The 18,364-nt window shown below is 46.4% G+C and overlaps 1 protein-coding gene across 1 annotated transcript in view; it reads left to right on the plus strand.

The window, feature by feature from the left end:
- Positions 1–18,364, plus strand: part of OTOGL (otogelin like) — a 1,067,300-nt gene that overhangs the window by 214,940 nt on the left and 833,996 nt on the right. Inside the window, exon 15 of the mRNA XM_078649280.1 lies at positions 2,813–2,990. Within this exon, the coding sequence (XP_078505406.1) occupies positions 2,813–2,990 (178 nt within the window). The remainder of the gene's footprint in view (positions 1–2,812; positions 2,991–18,364) is intronic.

An 18,364-nucleotide genomic window follows, 5' to 3' on the forward strand; every position in this document is an offset into this window, starting at 1 on the left:
GGGGAGGCATTCTCGTCGCCCTAGACATCGTGAAGGAGTTGCGCCACATACGTCAGGATGTCCTTCCCTTCTTCTCCGATGGGAACCCCCCGGAGGCGTAAGGTGTGCAGTCGGCTTCTGTTCTCCAAGTCCTCCTGCTTCACTTGAAGCTCTATATTCTGCTCCTCCAGGACCGCCAGACGCTGCCACAGCTGTTCCTGATCTTTGGTGCGGGCATCCACCGTCCTTTCCAGGCCGTCCACTTGATCCCCCAAGTCTGTTACCTCCCTCCTGAGCTCCTTTACACATGTGTGTACCTCACACCTTAGGGAGCCAATCTCCATTTTGAGCTCTGACATAAAGGAAGTCATAAACGCTAGAGTAACTGGCATAGAATCTCCGGTGGCTTGGGACGATCCCGCGGTGGTAGTAGACAAGCACGCCTTCCCCCACATTGCCGTAACAGTATTGCCTCTGGGGGCAGTGGCCGAATCAGCCTTGCCCCCTCTGGATCGCGTCATCGCCAGCTTTGCAGTGGTCTGGGGAAAGTCACAAAGTGCAGCCACCGCGTGGCCAACGTAGGATAGTTAGGGTCCTCTCCTTTCGCCCTCCAGCACTTCAATTTTCCAAGTATTAGGAATCAGAGGCCCCTGTCTTAAGCCTGAACTCAAAGTGAAGATCCCCAATGCCCTCCTCGTGTGCCCGGCAACCAGTTGATGTAGAAAGACCCAAGCGGACCCGGCCCCTCGTGTACCAGGCCCAGGCAAGGGAGGGGGGCCACCAATCTGGGGCACTACCTGTAGGGGCCTAACAGAGTGGGTGCGAGGCTGCAAAGCTACTAGCACTCACAATTCCCTCGATGGAGACAGGTAGGGGCCCCAGCGCAACAGAGGGTCCCAGGCCGTTCACCAACTCAACCCCCACCAAAGCTAGTCCCGCAGGATCCCACACATCGGTTCTAGGGCAAATCGTAGGCCCCCGGACCTGCAGGGTCAGACACCGGGCATCAAGCAAGCTATGGCTGTAGCACGGGGGCCTACACTTTCACTGTAGTAGGATGACACGTGCAGTTGCTCCACCTCTTTCCCCTTACATGTACGGCCAGCAGGCACTCCCCAGAACCTGTCCAGAGGTCGACCAAGACGCACTCACCCCGAGCATCCAGGGCAGGGCGGGTGCAGGCAAAATGGGCAATGTCTCTGGGCCCTGCCGTGGCATCCAGCGTCGCCGTCTCTCAGTGCCCCTCCACTCCCACGAGCAGCAGCGGCCTCTCGCAGAGTCCCCCGATGCCTTTCGCAGCCACAGTGCCCCTACGGACCAGGGGGGCTCAGCACTTCAGAGGGGGGGGGCGCACTGACTGTGGAAGACACATTAAACTCTAATCCATAGGACCAAAGCGCCTCCACGGGGAAAGCGAGCTCCCCAGTGGGGGGGGGTGCCCAGCCCCACACTCCACAACAGCGGCAGCACACCCAACGCAGCAGGATCCAAGGCCCAGGTCCCACAGCCCCCAGGATGGGACGCCAATATGGGGCTCCGCCGTTGTGTTCACCGAATCCACTGGGCGCCCCTGAGCAATGCAAAATGGCGGCACTGACACGAAGATCCCGCCTCACTGTTCCAAAGCAGTCATGCCGGATACCCTCTGTTGGGGGCCCCTCCAGTCTCCCAGCCCGCAACACACCGAAGGGTGGGGGCCCCAAGCTGGCCACAGTCCACAGGGATTCAGGAGTTACCAGGGGCCTTTGTCGCCCTATTACCCAGCGCAGAGGATCAAAATGGCGGGGGGAGCGCGCGCCCAAGACCGGCGCTCGCCCCAGGGAGCCGCCGCCGCCACTTCAAAGCACCGCAGCGTCTCAGGGCCAGGCCCCTCCCACAGCAGAGACTCCGCTTACCTGCTGATTGCTGTCCGAGGCCGGTCCGACCTCACCGCCTCTCCGGGTGTCCTGGAGGCCCAGCCACGAGATTCGTCGCAGAATGGCTCACAGCGCCTCGACCCCCAGCCGCAGGAGGTGCCGCCGGGAGGAGCCCTCCTCACCACCACTCTGCCGCAGGTTCGTCTTCCTCAATGGGGCCTACAGGACGCCCGCACCTCTCAAGGCCGCCACGTCGCAGGCCGAGCCTCTTTCCTCCACAGGCCTCCAAGCTTCCGGTCCGCCGGTTCCAGAGGGCGATGCCAGTAGTCCCGCCAGTCGTCCCTAGCGGCGGCCACTTCCAACCCCGCGGCCCCGGCTGTCTCAGCCGGTGTCTCTTGTGCCCCGCCGGGGGAACTGCAGCCTCTTCAGACCCGGTACAAAAGGGGGTGGTGATGGACGACCTGGCAGGATGGCGGAACGAACCCCAGAGCTGGAGGCACAAGATGGCGGCCCCTGCCTCGGGGCTTCAACGCAACTTCGGCCGTCCACCCGTAATCCCGCCGTAGATGGCCAGTCCACTTCACTGCTGATGACCTGGATGTTAGTGGTCAGTATCCACCCCACTGATGGCAGGTAAGATCCCCCCGGCTCCGCTTTAATGGCATATGTAGGTGGCAGGTGACGGGAGCTTCCCCGAGGCACGTCTTACAACATCGCTTGTTAGACCACGCCCCCTGTCAACAGATTTAGAGGTAGATTTTATTTTATGGCCTTTTGTGAAACACAAGCTAGACCCAAACACAAGTGTCACAACATCGTTTTATGATATTTATGTATGTCAACAAGGCTGTCAAATAGTTAGTGTAGTTAGCCAGAGTTGTATTCAATTAAACATATTTGAAATGCTTCATTCATTCTCCCATCAAAACTCTATAGTGTAATACAAATATATATGTTTATTCTTCTATCCTTTGTAGGAGATATTGAAATCCGGAATCTGTCCTCTATGTTTGTACAGCTAAATACACGGTTTGGTTTAAGGATCCGGTTTTCAAAAGATGGAGAACGGCTTTATATACAGGCTAATAGTACATGGAAGAGGAGAACGCTGGGACTGTGTGGAACATTTAATGGGAACCTGAGAGATGATTTTCTGTAAGTGTGAATATTTCACTATATGTCAAACATAAAGGTTGTTCTTTCCTACAGGTTCTGGCCATGGGGTTCCTATAACAGTTCTGGAACACTCCATTTCGTTTGAAAAGAAACTGCTCTATTGATCGGTGCCAACATGTCTCTCCATTTACACAAAAACTGTTCTAACTTGTATTAATACAAACCAAAATCTGACAACTATTTTAAGCACTTTGCTCCTTTTGTTTCATAGGGTAGTTTTTATTTAATTGCGTGCCTAACTTCAAAATGTACACATAGTGGACTAATGTTTTTTCCTATGTGGAATATGTATCATCTAATTGTGCCTAGTTTACAAAGTAATTTTTACATCAAACCCTCTACCAACAAAGAATACAGTTGTGGTTGCCCCTAATCCCTATGCACAACACAAGATAGTAAGGGGTCAAGACATATGTTCTAACTGAATTAAATCTCTACAACACCGAACGGAACCAGAAGACAGGAAAAAACAGGAAAAAACAAGAAAAAACAGGAAAAAGCAAAGGAGTGTCAAATAAATCACACCTAGGGTCTCCTGTCACTAAGGGAGAATTCCCATCAGTCACCACTCGGATCCGCCCTTCATCATCTGGGATCCTGCACCCTCTGGGCCACAGATGTATAGACCCACAGTGGATTGGCAGATGTCTAAGTGCCTAATCCTACATGTGGCGGACCAACAAGAGGGAGAACATAGGTATTTGGTGGTGACTTGAAGCAGTGCTTAAAGTGCGAAAAACGTGAAGTGCACAGTGAATAGTGAAAACTGGTTGTAAAATTAGGTAAAGAAGCAGCGAGGAAATTTATTAGAGTTTGCTTCTTCCCTAAGTATTAAAAGAAAGGAGTGCGTGGTGGTTTAAACAAATAACCACCGTTGGAAAGAAAGGTCGACATGTTTCTGCAGACTCACACATTACAGACATCAGTGGGTTCCTATTCGGCAAAGAGCAAAAATGGGTGTACAAACTCCGATCAGATAAAATAGGTCTCAACGAACCGATCCCATGGATGTCATTATGATGAAATGGACGTGATTCTGTGACCACTGAGTTATATCAGTTGGGCCCCAATGTTGGGCACATTGCATAGTAATAGCACTGATCAATCCCCTTCTTGTTGCTCTACTGCCAAATAGTAAGATCTTTGTAAGCTTGGTACTTATTTGAAATATACCCCTTCCAACTGAGCGCCGTACGCAACATTTTGTCTACGACCTGTTGGATTGATGCATATTTTCATTGGACACTCTTTGTTCCATTTCTCTAATATAGCGCTTTATGATCGCCAACACCATTTTGTAGTGTATGCCATCAGCGCTACTATTATCACAATAATACACTCGTTCAGCTCTTCCATAGTGTAAGCTTGGTACATATTTGAAATATACCCCTTCCAACTGAGCGCCATACGCAACATTTTGTCTATGACCTGTTGGACTGATGTATATGTTCATTGGACACTCCTTGTTCCATTTCTCTTACATAGCGCTTGATGATCGCCAACACCATTTTGTAGTGTATGCCATCAGCGCTACTATCATCACAATAATACACTCGCTCAGCTCTTCCATAGTGTAATTAGGATGAAGACTACAATCCCCATAATACCCAGTAGAGCGCACACAGACTGACGTCATCGGCATGCGGCGCTTTTTCGTTCCTGCCGGATATAATCAACAAGCCGAACGCCATGTCGGTACCTCCCACGACAGCCCAGAGGGACGCCCGGGGTACCGACGGACAGGTAGGCTTAGACCACGTCTGTTTTGTCTGTATTAGGGCAGTTTTTGGTGCGTCTAATCTTCAGGCCCCGGGGTAACAATTCATGACGGGTCCCCTTCGGAATTCGGAAGGCAGCCTTTGCTCCTTCCGTTGAGAGATGTAGAGAGTTTCGCTCACGAGAGGCGTGACCACTCACAGATTTTTCCTGCTCACGGCTTCTTGCTCTCCGCTGCTCTGAGAAGAGGCTGTGGAGGTAGTCTTGACTTTCATGCCATGTAATTTGTAACATCGTTTATATGCGCAATGTACTTCTCATTGACTGTGTGTTTCCGACACCGGTGCAATCTGCATAATGTGCAGGTCTTTTCACATGTGCAACCTAGAGCCCGTTTTTCTGCTATTCTGTAAACCAGTTCTGCACCATCGATAAACGATCACTGGTGGGGCTCTTACGGGGCTGATCAAGATCTATTATGGTCAGAGTACAAGCACGATACATACTTTTTAAAAAAAACATGATTTGTGTGTGAGGTATTCTGCTTGAATAGCGTGATGACTTTGATGTCCTAATGTTTCCCTTTCATTTTACTTATGTCTTTTCGCTACTCCAGAGCGGTGCCTCGCTTTACCTGCGCTGTAGCCAGGTGAGGTGGGTCTTTCTCTCCTGCCAGTTAGGTAAGTGAGCAACTACAAACTTGGTGTTGTAAATAGAGATGTGTTAGACGCAGGCACAGGCGACCACATCTGACAAGCATTGATAATGACAAAAGGTTGTCTGTTTTTGTGCACTTACATTGTGGTTTGCACTAAAAAACGTTGTACTTCTTCTGTTTTCTTTCTCTACATATATGTTTTTTTGAATGGACCTGCTTTTGGCATATGAACCAAATCAGCCAGGAGAAAGATGGTATCGCTACATTGCAGGTGATATCCATTTACTTTTTTGTTTTCCCACTTATTCTTTGCACAAGCAGTAGCGTAATTTGGTCCTGAGGAAGCAGCTGGATACTGTTTGATCTGATAAGTCTGCAGAAACATGTCGACCTTTCTTTCCAACGGTGGTTATTTGTTTAAACCACCACGCACTCCTTTCTTTTAATACTTAGGGAAGAAGCAAACTCTAATAAATTTCCTCTCTGCTTCTTTACCTAATTTTACAACCAGTTTTCACTATTCACTGTGCACTTCACGTTTTTCGCACTTTAAGCACTGCTTCAAGTCACCACCAAATACCTATGTTCTCCCTCTTGTTGGTCCGCCACATGTAGGATTAGGCACTTAGACATCTGCCAATCCACTGTGGGTCTATACATCTGTGGCCCAGAGGGTGCAGGATCCCAGATGATGAAGGGCGGATCCGAGTGGTGACTGATGGGAATTCTCCCTTAGTGACAGGAGACCCTAGGTGTGATTTATTTGACACTCCTTTGCTTTTTCCTGTTTTTTCTTGTTTTTTCCTGTCTTCTGGTTCCGTTCGGTGTTGTAGAGATTTAATTCAGTTAGAACATATGTCTTGACCCCTTACTATCTTGTGTTGTGCATATGGTTTTGGGATATTAGTATTGTTGGGTCATAAAACTATCCCCTAGACCCTCCCCTATCTGGTTTATGTTATGCCCCTAATCCCTGACTGCTGGAAGCTTCATCAAGAAAAGGCATCAAGTACTCCCTTTAGGTAGCTGTTCTTTAGGGGCACAGATTGTTCAGTAACATTGAGGGGTATGAGCTTCAGATTCCCCCACAATCATGCAGTCATATAATGTTAAAATACATTATACGACAAGCAGAATTCAGGAGAGGGGCTTGAGAGGCAGTGGAAAGGAAGAGGAATGGTGATTGGTAGGAGTACTATGCGAGAGAAATGTAAAATTGTAAAATAATCAAGATTTTTTATGGAATTCAAAACAGATAAGAGAGTGTGTATGTGCGTTTTTGTCAGTGTGTGCGTGCATAAATTGCAAGTGAAATCTGACAGACACCTAATCATACCCGACTGAAAGTACCTGTACCCAGCTATTCATCAGAAAATACATTTATTACGAGTGTGTAACTCCACAAACCCCCCCTCCTCCCAGAAGCTACACCCCTGCAGTACTTAATCTTTTGGTTTAAGTCTAAGTATTTCTGCAACATGAACCTCAAAACAACACACAGACATACAGAAACAAGTGTACATCAATCAACCACACACAATATAAAATATTTTATTTAGTTCACAAACAAAAAATAGTATACTACTTTGTCTTTTTTGCTCTGAATGCATTCTCTCTTTGTGTCAGTGCATAACAGTAGTTCAATTGAGGTCACCAATCAATCGTTCTAGATTCTGTTTGTTGTATGTGGGCTTCTTTTTTAAATCAAGCTAAGGATACCAACCTAATTTTTAGCCTACACTTTCAAAGTCCTTCACATTTACAGAGTGTTATAACATTTTTAATGAAAAATTGTGCTTTTCTATGTACATATACTTTACCAAATGATGTAATATAGAAGATTAATAAACAGTTACAGACTTTCATGCGACCTCCTGTCCGCAAACCCTCAGGGGTCAGCGGACTGCAGGTTAACAACTGCTGCTTAAAGGTCTTGTAGATTTTGATGTTGTTTTGTTATGCAAATCACCTACGGCAGAAGTGCCCTGTAAGGAATCCGTCATCCGACCCACAACTGTGCTCATGTAGGCCCTGGAAGGTCCTGCCTTTAGTCCTGCTCTTGACAGTACACTCTCTAGCACATAACACACCATGTTCTGCATTACGTATCAGTCCTGGTTTTCACCTTACCATAGTGGGACATGTAGTTAGAACTCTTGTCTAACTTTACCCAGATTTTGTTGAGGAGGTGGAGTTCTGTCCAGCTACTTTGTTATATGTTCCTATAGCTATACTGAAGTGTTCAGACTTGTTCCCTCAACTTGTCACCCTCTTAACTCCATTCGGCCCTCTGTTTCTGGTTTACCTTTTTAGGTCTCGCTTACGTAGCGTGCATGCGTTGCATAGGAAAAAGACCTATAGTAATCGCTTCGGCTTTTCAGCCAAAAACGTGCACGCATTGCATTGCTTTCAATGGCAATGCGTGCATGTTTGGTGATTCCCTTGCGGGAGCGAGCTTTGGCAACATATGTTTGCTCGCTACCGCAAGGGAATCGCTGTGTGTTCTCTCTAACTCCCACACCCCTCCCACTTCCTAGCCCAGTAGTTTCACTTTTGAGGCTGCGGGCCGTGTTTGTGTTTCAGCGCTTTTGTTTTTTCAGTGTGCCGAGTTTGTACTTGTTATTTTTATGAGGTAAATATGCATTATACTTGATCAAATTGGATGTGAGAAGTTTGCCCTGCAAGAGTCAACGAGAACAGGGGCCAGCAGTCAGTTTTTGCAGAGCACCTCGGAGCTCGTTTAAGCAAACATTTTCCTTCAACAACAGCGGCGCAAATTAGCTTCCTTTGCCATAAGGGGGAATAAAGATTAAAAAAACAAATGTCTGTCCACCCAGGTGGGGAACAGCTGCTAATCAGCGGCAACATACTGACCCAAAATTCCACCCGCAAACTCTCCCGCCTCACGGCTGACCCCACAGGAAACGGAAGCCCGCTGCTGCGTGCAGCTTCCTTCTGATGCATGCTGGAAACACAGCGGCAGCCATGGCCACAAGCAGATTGAAACATTTATCTGTTCCTGCTAAAAACAATTGGCTGTGTGAAGGTCACTTCTGCTGCTCGAGACCTCTCCCCGGCAGCCCATCTGGTACCCGATAACACTTGCCATTCCAGCCCTGTCAGTCTCAGCAGTGACGGATTCAGCTCAGTGCTCGCTGGCAGCCACAACATCATCCATCGCCCAGGTTAAACAAAACAATATCACAGACGTTGTTGGGAATTTGCTTGGGGTTATCTGTCTAAATAACGCCTCACCCTCGCATGAGAGCACCATGCGATCCCGGGGTTATATTACTTCATCTGCAGCGGGGTGATTAAAGTGCTGATTTTACAGCACTGATTATCTGTAAATTGAAATGGTCTAACCCGCAGTTAGAGGTCTCACCCACCCCGCCCCCCCCTCGCCGTGCTCACAACAGTTAAATAACCTCTCAGCTCCAGTGATCTGCTCTGGGGAGGACGAGGACTTGCAACCCACTGAACCCTAGCGATCTGGGCCATTGAAGAACCCTCAGCCCCCAGCACTGAATAGTAATTGTCTCGGAGCACACCCTAGCCGCCATTTCAAGCATCAGAGCTTATTAAAAGCCTGAAGGGGGATAATCCCTGAATACCAATTAAAAGGCCTCCAGCTGCTCCCGTTTATGAAGTGGGCTTGACAGGAGAATGTGGCGAGAGAGAAACAGAACAAGAGAGCAGATCATTTTGAAAAATACAAGATATTCACACGCTTACTGGAGCGAAAACGCAGCAAAATATAACGTCCCCTTATAATGCTGCATTTTTTCTAAATGCAACAAGTGAGCAAACTAAAATATACATATATTATTTCCTGATTGTTCTCAATGTTAACTTGGCCTACGGGCTCAAACCTGCTTCGTTTAAAAATACTGTAGTTTGGATCCGCAAAGGACCTTTTTGCTTCATTAGGCTGAAGAGATTACTGGGACAGGTGAAGGCTCATCCACAGCCCCCCCAGTTCATGGTAAATCGATTTGCGAGCAAAAAATGGGCAGTTATCGGATCAAGTCACATTTTTGTTATTACCGTGAATTCACCACTCCAGAGAAATGCTGTAAATGATTATCACTAACACAAACACGTTGGTAAATGGACATCCATAAAAGGAACAACCAGGAGGTAACACTACATCTGTAGGTAATATTATCACTTCAGAGACGTGCCGCCAGCTATGGCACTCAATGAGCAAGGTATAAGCAGCTACACAGTTGCAAGGGATTTTCCCAGTGAATGGCTTCCTGAGCCCCCCAACCCCCTTACCTTTCTCCATGTCTTGTGGAAAGACTCCCTGCTTGAACCTTCAAGCAAACATCGCATTGCTACGTCTCTGCACTTCTATCCATTGCTTAAAGCCTTAACCTTTAATAGCACAAAAATGCATTTTGTCCTACAAAATGAGTAGTAATTCATCTGCAGTAAACGGCCTACATTCAACATATCTTCCTGTTAAGAAACACACACACCCTTTAAGTTAAGTGAGTCCTTCCTTGCAAACTGATAGAGGCATCAGATGGTAGACAAATAACCATGTAGCTCAACCTTGCTGGGAAAAGTTATATGCGCCAGTGGGCCGACTGACAGACTTCAAGTTGTGGCTCAGTAAAACAGAGGCCCAAAATTTATTCCAGGAATCTTCCTGGGGACAGTAGCAAGTGTAAACTACCTTTACTACTCTGAAAAGCCAGAAACTACTTATTCAGTATAGGCGAAATTTGGAATCCAAAGCATGACCTACCTGTTGAAAGAATGTCTGACATTGAGTGCACTACCACACACAGACATTGCAGCATCATCGGCACCCGCTAAAAATCAAGACCCCTCTACTCAGTAAGATGGCTCCAGTCACCAAGTCCAGCCAGGACTGTGTGAAGGTTGGGCATAGACCACCAGTGCCTCCTTAAGTGGAGATCCACCATCCTCACACCAAACCCTTAGGAGAAAACAAACCAGACTTATGAAAATTACAAGAAGGACATTGATTTTCCAAACTAGGCCGAACAGCCCGGCTGAAAGACAGCCAGTGCCTATATTAAAACTTAGCGGTGCCTCAGATGCTAATCTCTTGGCAGAGGATGGTGTCTAGCCATGAACGTTCTCCTTAAGAAGTTTCCTCTGTAAATCAATGCCAGGGACAGCTCCCAAGCAGAGTTCCTGATCTCCCTTGCTGCTAATTGAGAAGACACATAAACACAAACAGAAAGATATGTGAATCACACCAAAATCAGAGATTGGCAATAACTCTGCCATTCATTAAGTGGAATCAACTCAGGAACTCTCAGATTAATCAGCCTTTGAAAGAGTCTATACATCCCTATATTCTGACCCTCTTGATCTCTTCTCTCATAACTCAACTTGACACCAGTTCCAACAAAGTCTTAAATAATGTTGTAAAGTGTTTTCTTCTGATATTCTTCCCTCCTTAGTTCTTCTTTCCATTCTTAACAGGCTTCCCTACATAGGTTAACCCGTGCTCTGTCTGATCAGGCATTTCTCTCATCTCTTCACCCAGTTTATGATTCTGCTCTTTTTTCTGCTAAAGAATCCTGCTACCAGAATTGTTTACCTCTTTTTCTTAGCCCCCACGTCGCTTGTTTACACTTTTCTATCTAAATTTCCCTAATATACTGTGCACCACCAGCTTTCTTCTTTCTATATTTCAGCTACGTTCATTTAGTTTTTTGTCACACACACTCAGTGGAAACTGCACTTCATGCTGTCTCAAATTATCTGCATTCTGATTGTCACTTAAAATGTTGCTTACTTCTCATCCTCTTAGACTAGCCTGCTTCTTTCGACAAAGGCAACCACTTTATCTTGATTTCTAGTTTGTCTTTTTTGGTATCTCTGGCACTGCTCTTTCTTTGTCCTACTCTTGTCTCTATGTTTACACTTATACAGTTGTTTGGGTTAGCTCCCTATATCTCCACCTACTTAATGGAATTCCCCAGGAGATTGTCCATGCCCCCTTTCTCTTTTTATCTCTTTTCAATCTACACCTCTCATCTAAGGGATCCTTACTTCCTCTAACCTTTCTTATCTTCTGATGATGAATTACAGCTCTTCATCCCTTTTTCCTGTCTCATCCTTTCTCTTCATGACACAATTTCACCTCTTACTGTATCAAATAACTCCTGGCTGTCTTCTCACACATTATATCTCAATCCCCTGAGGACTGAAAATCTTGTCCTCTTCCTTTTTAGGTCTTGCCTACGCAGCGTGCATGCGCTGCATAGGAAAAACACCTGTAGCAATCAATTTGCCTTTTCAGCCAAAAACGTGCACGCTTTGCATTGCTTTCAATGCAATGCGTGCATGTTTGGCGATTCCCTTGCTGGAGCGACCTTTGAAACCATCTGTTTCCTGCTCGCGCCCGCAAAGGTAACATGCGCAGGCCCCCTCCTCTCTCACCCCCCCTGCTGCCACCTCCTCTCCTCGTCTTTTTTTATTTTATTAGTTTCAGGCGCGCGCACTTGTCAAGTTTGCTACAAAAGCGACGTGAGGTAGCGGCCTCCGGTAGACCCCGCTGAACTCCATGCAAAGGGTGAGCTCCAGCGGAGAGCATGTCCTGACAGCGGAGCAGGAAAATGAGCGGACTCTGCCGCGGAGGCATGGTCGCGCACAGAGGTAAGTGTGCCGCAGGTGAACGTCGCTTCTCACTCAAGTTCCCTAGACAGCTTCAGAATGTAACATGCCGACTAGCTTAATGTAGACCACGCAGTGCTGTAGATGGTCTGTGTACCACTCCGTGCAGTGCTCTAGACGGTCTATGCCCCGGCCCGTGCAGTACTGTAGACGGTCTATGCCCTGGTCCGTGCAATGCTGTAGATGATCTATGCCCACCCCGGTCCTTGCAGAGCTGTGAATGGTTTATGCCCCAGTTCGTGCAGTGCTGTAGATGGTCTAGGCCCCGGTCCATGCAGTGCTGTAGATGGGCTATTCCCTGGTCCGTGCAGTGCTGTAGACAGTCTATGCCCCGGTCCGTGCAATGCTGTAGACGGTCTGTGCCCTGGTCCGTGCAGTGCTGCAGATGGTCTATGCCCACCCCGGTCCTTGCAGTGCTGTAGATGGTTTATGCCTCTGTTCGTGCAGTGCTGTAGATGGTCTATGCCCTGGTCCGTGCAGTGCTGTAGATGGTCTATGCCCTGGTCCGTGCAGCACTGTAGATGGTCTATGCCCACACTGGTCCTTGCAGTGCTTTAGATGGTGTATGCCCCGATTCGTGCAGTGCTGTTGACGGTCTATGTCCCGGTCCGTGCAGTGCTGTAGACAGTCTATGTCCTGGTCCGTGCAGTGCTGTAGACGGTCTATACCCCGTCCGTGCAGTGATGTAGACGGTCTATGCCCTGGTCCGTGCTATGCTGTAGACGGTCTATGCCCCGGTCCGTGAAGTGCTGTAGACGGTCTATGCCCTGGTCCGTGCTGTGCTGTAGATGGTTTATGCCCACACTGGTCCTTGCAGTGCTTTAGATGGTTTATGCCCCGATTCGTGCAGTGCTGTTAACGGTCTATGTCCCGGTCCGTGCAGTGCTGTAGACGGTCTATGGCCTGGTCTGTGCAGTGCTGTAGACGTTCTATTCCCCGTCCGTGCCGTGCTGTAGACGGTCTACGCCCCGGTCCGTGCCGTGCTGTAGACGGTCTATGCCCCAGTCCGTGAAGTGCTGTAGACGGTCTATGCCTTGGTCCGTACAGTGCTGTAGATGGTCTATGCCTGCCCCGGTCCTTGCAGTGCTGTAGATGGTTTATGCCTCGGTTCGTGCAGTGCTGTAGATGGTCTATGCCCGTACCGTGCATGCCTAACCACTAATCACAATGAGTTGAATACTGAGGTAGGACGTGTAACAAATGTGGCTTGTGTGTACGTCTGCCCAGCCAGGGATGCCCTCCTGTTACCCCAGAATGTTTCAGCCTCACTACAGTTGTGTGCATACGCTTCTCTCTCGCAGCTCTCTCACTCCTAGTGCTCGCAGTGGACTCGAGCAGCACGAAAGGTCACGACCACCAGGAGTTCTCTAACTTGGCTTTCTAGAAAAAAACATCCACAAACGTGCTCCTGAGAGCAGCGGTTTTTGGTTTTGAAAATCTGATCACGCTTCAGAAAGGTTTTTATTTTACAAAGAAAAGCAAATAAATCGGAACCTTCCACTAAAGGGTGAATGAATGTCCTACAACTACTGCTGCTAGAGCTGCAGCGCTCTTAGGGTTTTACTACTGTAATACTTCGAAATAGCACATTTTTCAAATATGATGACACAACTGTTCTCATGGGTTTGTCAGTCTTTGCTTCCTAGACGCACATTTTGACTGGGGGTCTTCGACAAGATGGAAAACATTATAAACAGTTTCAAAATGCCGATCCCATAGTCGTCTGTTGATCACCTCACAGGCATTCTTACCAGAGCAACTACGACTATATGGATATTAATCTTGCGGTATTACATAACACCGTAACGAAGAGAAGTTAATGTGCTATTCTGTAGAGAATTACACAGACCCAAAGCATAGAGCTATGTAATGGAAAAACGTATTTCACTTTTACTTTAGGCACACATTTATGTGCTTATCTGCACAGCTGAATTGAAATGACGATGTTTTATCATAATATGGCTCAAAGTACCCGTTTCTCTCACTCTATCATGACTCGTAAATAGCTTAAGAACACTTTCTCTGTAAACATTTGACTGGGACAAAGGTTAAAACAGAGCCAGATAAACTTCGAATGAAACTTGACAGATGGAACCCACATTTCCTATCATAGAACTATATCTGGTTTGCAGCATCTACAGAATATTCAACCTCCTAGAAACCTCATTGAACATTTGAACCTGCTTACCTCACTGGAATTATTCTTCTACCAGAAAACTTCCAAACTCTGAATTTAAAAATGTTGGCTGGACCAAACCACCACGTACAGACTCGCTGCACTCTTCGGCACATCAGCCAAAAATTACACATAACTCGTGGTCTACCATGTCCCTTAGACTTACATTGAATTTATATTTACCATTGTTTCCTATGGAATACTTATCCTTTTCACCATAAACTTTCATTTCTATTTCCAATTTTCTTCATTATTGTATATTTGTTCTCATTAAATTATTTTATCCATGTAATTGTATTGGGAATTTTAATTTCTTTATTGGTTCTGTGTTTTTGGTCGGTTGACTATAAAAATGTCTAACTTTAAGACTTTCGGTATTCACAGAAGGCCTTTAGGAGTCCTAAAGTTAGGAGTCCTAACTTTACTGCGCCTAAATTGAGAAAAATCCTACCGAAATGAGTAACAGGTAGATTCATGAAAGGAAATTGCGCTCGCAAAGGGCCAGATTCTCAGATACTGGCCCTTTGCGAGCGCAATTTTTGCATTTGGGATTCATCATCCCAAATGCAAAAATCGGTAATAGCGAAATCGCATATTTGCCAGGAATAGCATTTAAGGAATCTCTTTTTGAGATTCCTTAAATGCAATTCATTAACCAATTTTAAATTGCGAATTCGCAATATTTGGTCACTATTTACCACGAAGTCAGACTTCGTGGTAAATAGCGAAAAAAATAAAAAAAAGCACTTTAGTGCATTTTTCTCAATTGCATGTTACACACACACATGTCCTTTGGACATGTGTGTGCGCAACACCTGTGCAAAATTGGCATTTCAGGGGTGCTACAGGGTGTCCTTTGGACACCCCTGGCACCCTTGGATTCGCATCCTTATTTGCGATTAGCTAATTGCTAATCGCAAATAAGGAATAACTCGCCTGTAGGCCCATAGGAATGAATGGGAAGTTATTCCTTATTTGCGATTAGCAATTAGCTAATCGCAAATAAGGAAGCTGTAGGAATCACAATAAATATTGCAATTCCTACATGAATCCCGTTTTGCGAATCTGTAATAGCGATTCCTTATGAATCGCTATTATAGACTCGCAAAACGGGTCTTTGATGAATCTAGCTGTAAGTGCCTTCTGTGAATACCAAATTGAGTAAGTGCCTTCTGTGAATACCAAATTGAGTAAGTGCCTTCGGTGAATACCGAAATGGTAGTAAGTTTAGGATTTTGTCTTAAGTTAGATCTGTGAATCGGGCCCATAAGGTCCCAAAAGTGAGACCTATTGGCTATGCCAATGCTTGTTCTTCTGTTGTCTTTCCCTCTCTAAGTTCCTTTAAAGCATTCCCTTCATTGTTTGATCCCTCATTCCCTGAACATGGTTGATGACTCACACCTGGCACCTTTTCGGCCCCTGTGTTGTTCCCCCTCTGCCTCCTGCTAATTCTACCCTGGAAGCTCAGTGAGGAACAACTTGCAACAATTTTTTCGACTGAAGTGGCACTTGTTCCGGTTTTGCCTTGCTGCTCTGATTTCAGGCTTGTTCCGTGTTTCCTTGGTCTCCCTTAATTTTCTTGCTCTGTTATCTTGCCTTCCCTGGTTCTGTCTCTTATTGATGCTGCCATTCTGTCTACCTTAACTGTGATTCTTGTCCTACCTGCATGCTCCCTGTCCTGACCTTCTTGGTGTGCTGATTTGAGTTTTGGATTCTACTTTCCCTCCGCTGTAATCCTTATTTCAGTCATGTTCTTGTTCTTCTAGCTATGTCTGCACACTTTCTGTCCTACCTTTGTTGGTGTGCAGATTCCGACTCTTTTAAGTTGTGCCAGTCTTGTCTCACTTCCCTTTTTGGTTGTAGACATCTTTCTTTGTTTTCTGTGTTCCCGTTTCCACAGATCTTGAGATGAGTCCTGCCCTTGTTCTTGAATCCAGGCCTGCTTTTCCCTGAGCTCAGCTCCTTACTCTATTCCCTTTTGTCTTTTCTTGTAGTTGTGTTGGACTTCATTGTCATTACAGGGGTTGCCCGTGAGATTCAAAGACTTGGTGCGTCCGCACAGAGAGTCACCCAGTAACCTATTATCTTATGAGCTGCTGTGTGTGTTCCCAAACTCTGTGAGAATGACGGTAGTGTCTTTTACATTGTTAAATAACTTTGTTTCTTTTTCGAAAGAATAGGTCACTGTAGATGAGGCAACAACAGGTTCAGGGAGATCAGTGAAAAAAATCGGAGGATTTCAAACTCAGAAACAGACTTACACTTTGCTCTGGCTTTTTATGACAATGGGCGCTCACTTTCGTGGTAAACAGAGGAGAGTGGCAAACTATAATCAGCGTGCACCCATTTTTGTATAGAGCATGAATAACCCTGTGCATTCAGTCTTCTAGATCTGATGATACTAAAGAGAACACAATCATAGCAGCAGCTGTCTTATTAGAAACCTCTCATGAGTTCATATATGGAGTCCATGGACAGGGTTAGCAAACGAGAGCTGTTAGAGTCTTGCTAACTGTGCATCAGATGATACAGTGCTGGAATGAGAGGCCACCCCCGCGACTAGGGGAGGGGGGCCTTTAGTGGGCATTCCGTGCCCGTCTCTGTGGGTAAGTTTCGGTTCTGGTGTGGGACGTCATGGGGAGGGTGTCTCGGTAATGCGAGACGCTTGGTGGGCGTCTGAGGACCCTCCTCCCAAGGGGATAAGGAGAGCAGCACCCCGGGAGTAGCCCTCTTTCGTCTCTCGCCTGGGTAACAAGAAGGCCAGCCGAGGAAGAGTTGCCCACCCACCCATCCCTAAGTTCAATTGTGGGGGGCGGGGCGGGGTCCCTGATAAGAGAAAAGGCTGAGGGACTCCTTTTGGACGGAAAACGGTTGACCCTGGAGCAGGGAAAGCAGTTATGGCGGCTCTAGGCTGGCGGGAGAGGGGGCCGTCCTGCTGGTGGTCCTGGACTCTCTGGCTCTACCCTAGTAGCTGGTGGCTTGGAAAAGGGGTGGTGTTGTGTCCTGCTGGTACAACACTCCTCTAGAGATGCCAATTTGTATATATATGGTAAACTGTGGCGCATATGTATGGGCGCAGCATTTATGTGTGAATTTAATAAATGGTAAATGTGGGAAGTTTTACACACAACGGAAATGGATTTTGGGATAATAATAAAGCTACGCAGAGGACATCAATCATTTGTAAGTGTTTTACTGGGAGAGTTGTGAGCCTGGTGTAAAGAGCGAATGGCACGAGATATCCCCACTATACTTAACAACCTTGCCCCTAATATGGTCTTGTGCCTGATCTTTAAGTGGGCCGGTGGCGCCCCGACACGTTTGCCTACAAGGTTGTACTAGGATATATACTGGGGAAATGTATTTTCGCTCAATATACTAATTCAGGTAAAAGTGATTTTAAAATTGAGCGTTTCAGCCATATAAAGCGCAAAGGGAAAGCTGACTTCTGCAAAAGGCAAGGCTTCAAAAGGCCCACTAAAGTTTTCGGGCTAATCTCCGTGCAAGTAAAAATCTTTATTCGCATTAAAGCATTTATTGTGAAATGGGTGCAAAGAGATAATTTGTGATAAAATGGTTTATGCGCCTAATATTGCATCTGCACCCATTATGACCATTATCATGGCACATGCTGCTTACTTCTTTGTTTTTTGCAAGCAGTTACCTTTAGGCCCCTAACTAAAGAAAGTGGACATTTAAAATTTTGCACTAAGAGTAAAAATGTGATTATAATTAGGTGCGTTAGTTCCAATTTTGTAGGGCACAAGTTATTTGCGTCCAAAAATGCACCCAACACGAATGTTCTCATTCTACAATAACAAGGCCTGTCTGCTCAAGAAAAATTTGCATATGGTTGGTTTCTGCCTGTATTGGCACAGGTGAGTTAAAAATGAATTGTTGGAATGTGGCTTAGAGTGATAACCAGTGGCTGAGATTAATTAAGGCACTCCACCCATAACTTTTTTGCTGGACTACACTGGGAACCAAAAGCAGCTGTGTAACGTTTTAACATACCAGCCCCCTTTTCACTGTAGTGAGTGCACATGCTCAAACGCATCCACCACACCAGGCCCTGAATAGACACACTCTTCTAAGGCTATAGATCTATATTTTACTCTTCCACTTTGGCACATTGAAGAC

Source organism: Lissotriton helveticus, chromosome 1_1, assembly GCF_964261635.1.
Source record: "Lissotriton helveticus chromosome 1_1, aLisHel1.1, whole genome shotgun sequence".
NCBI lineage: Eukaryota > Metazoa > Chordata > Amphibia > Caudata > Salamandridae > Lissotriton > Lissotriton helveticus.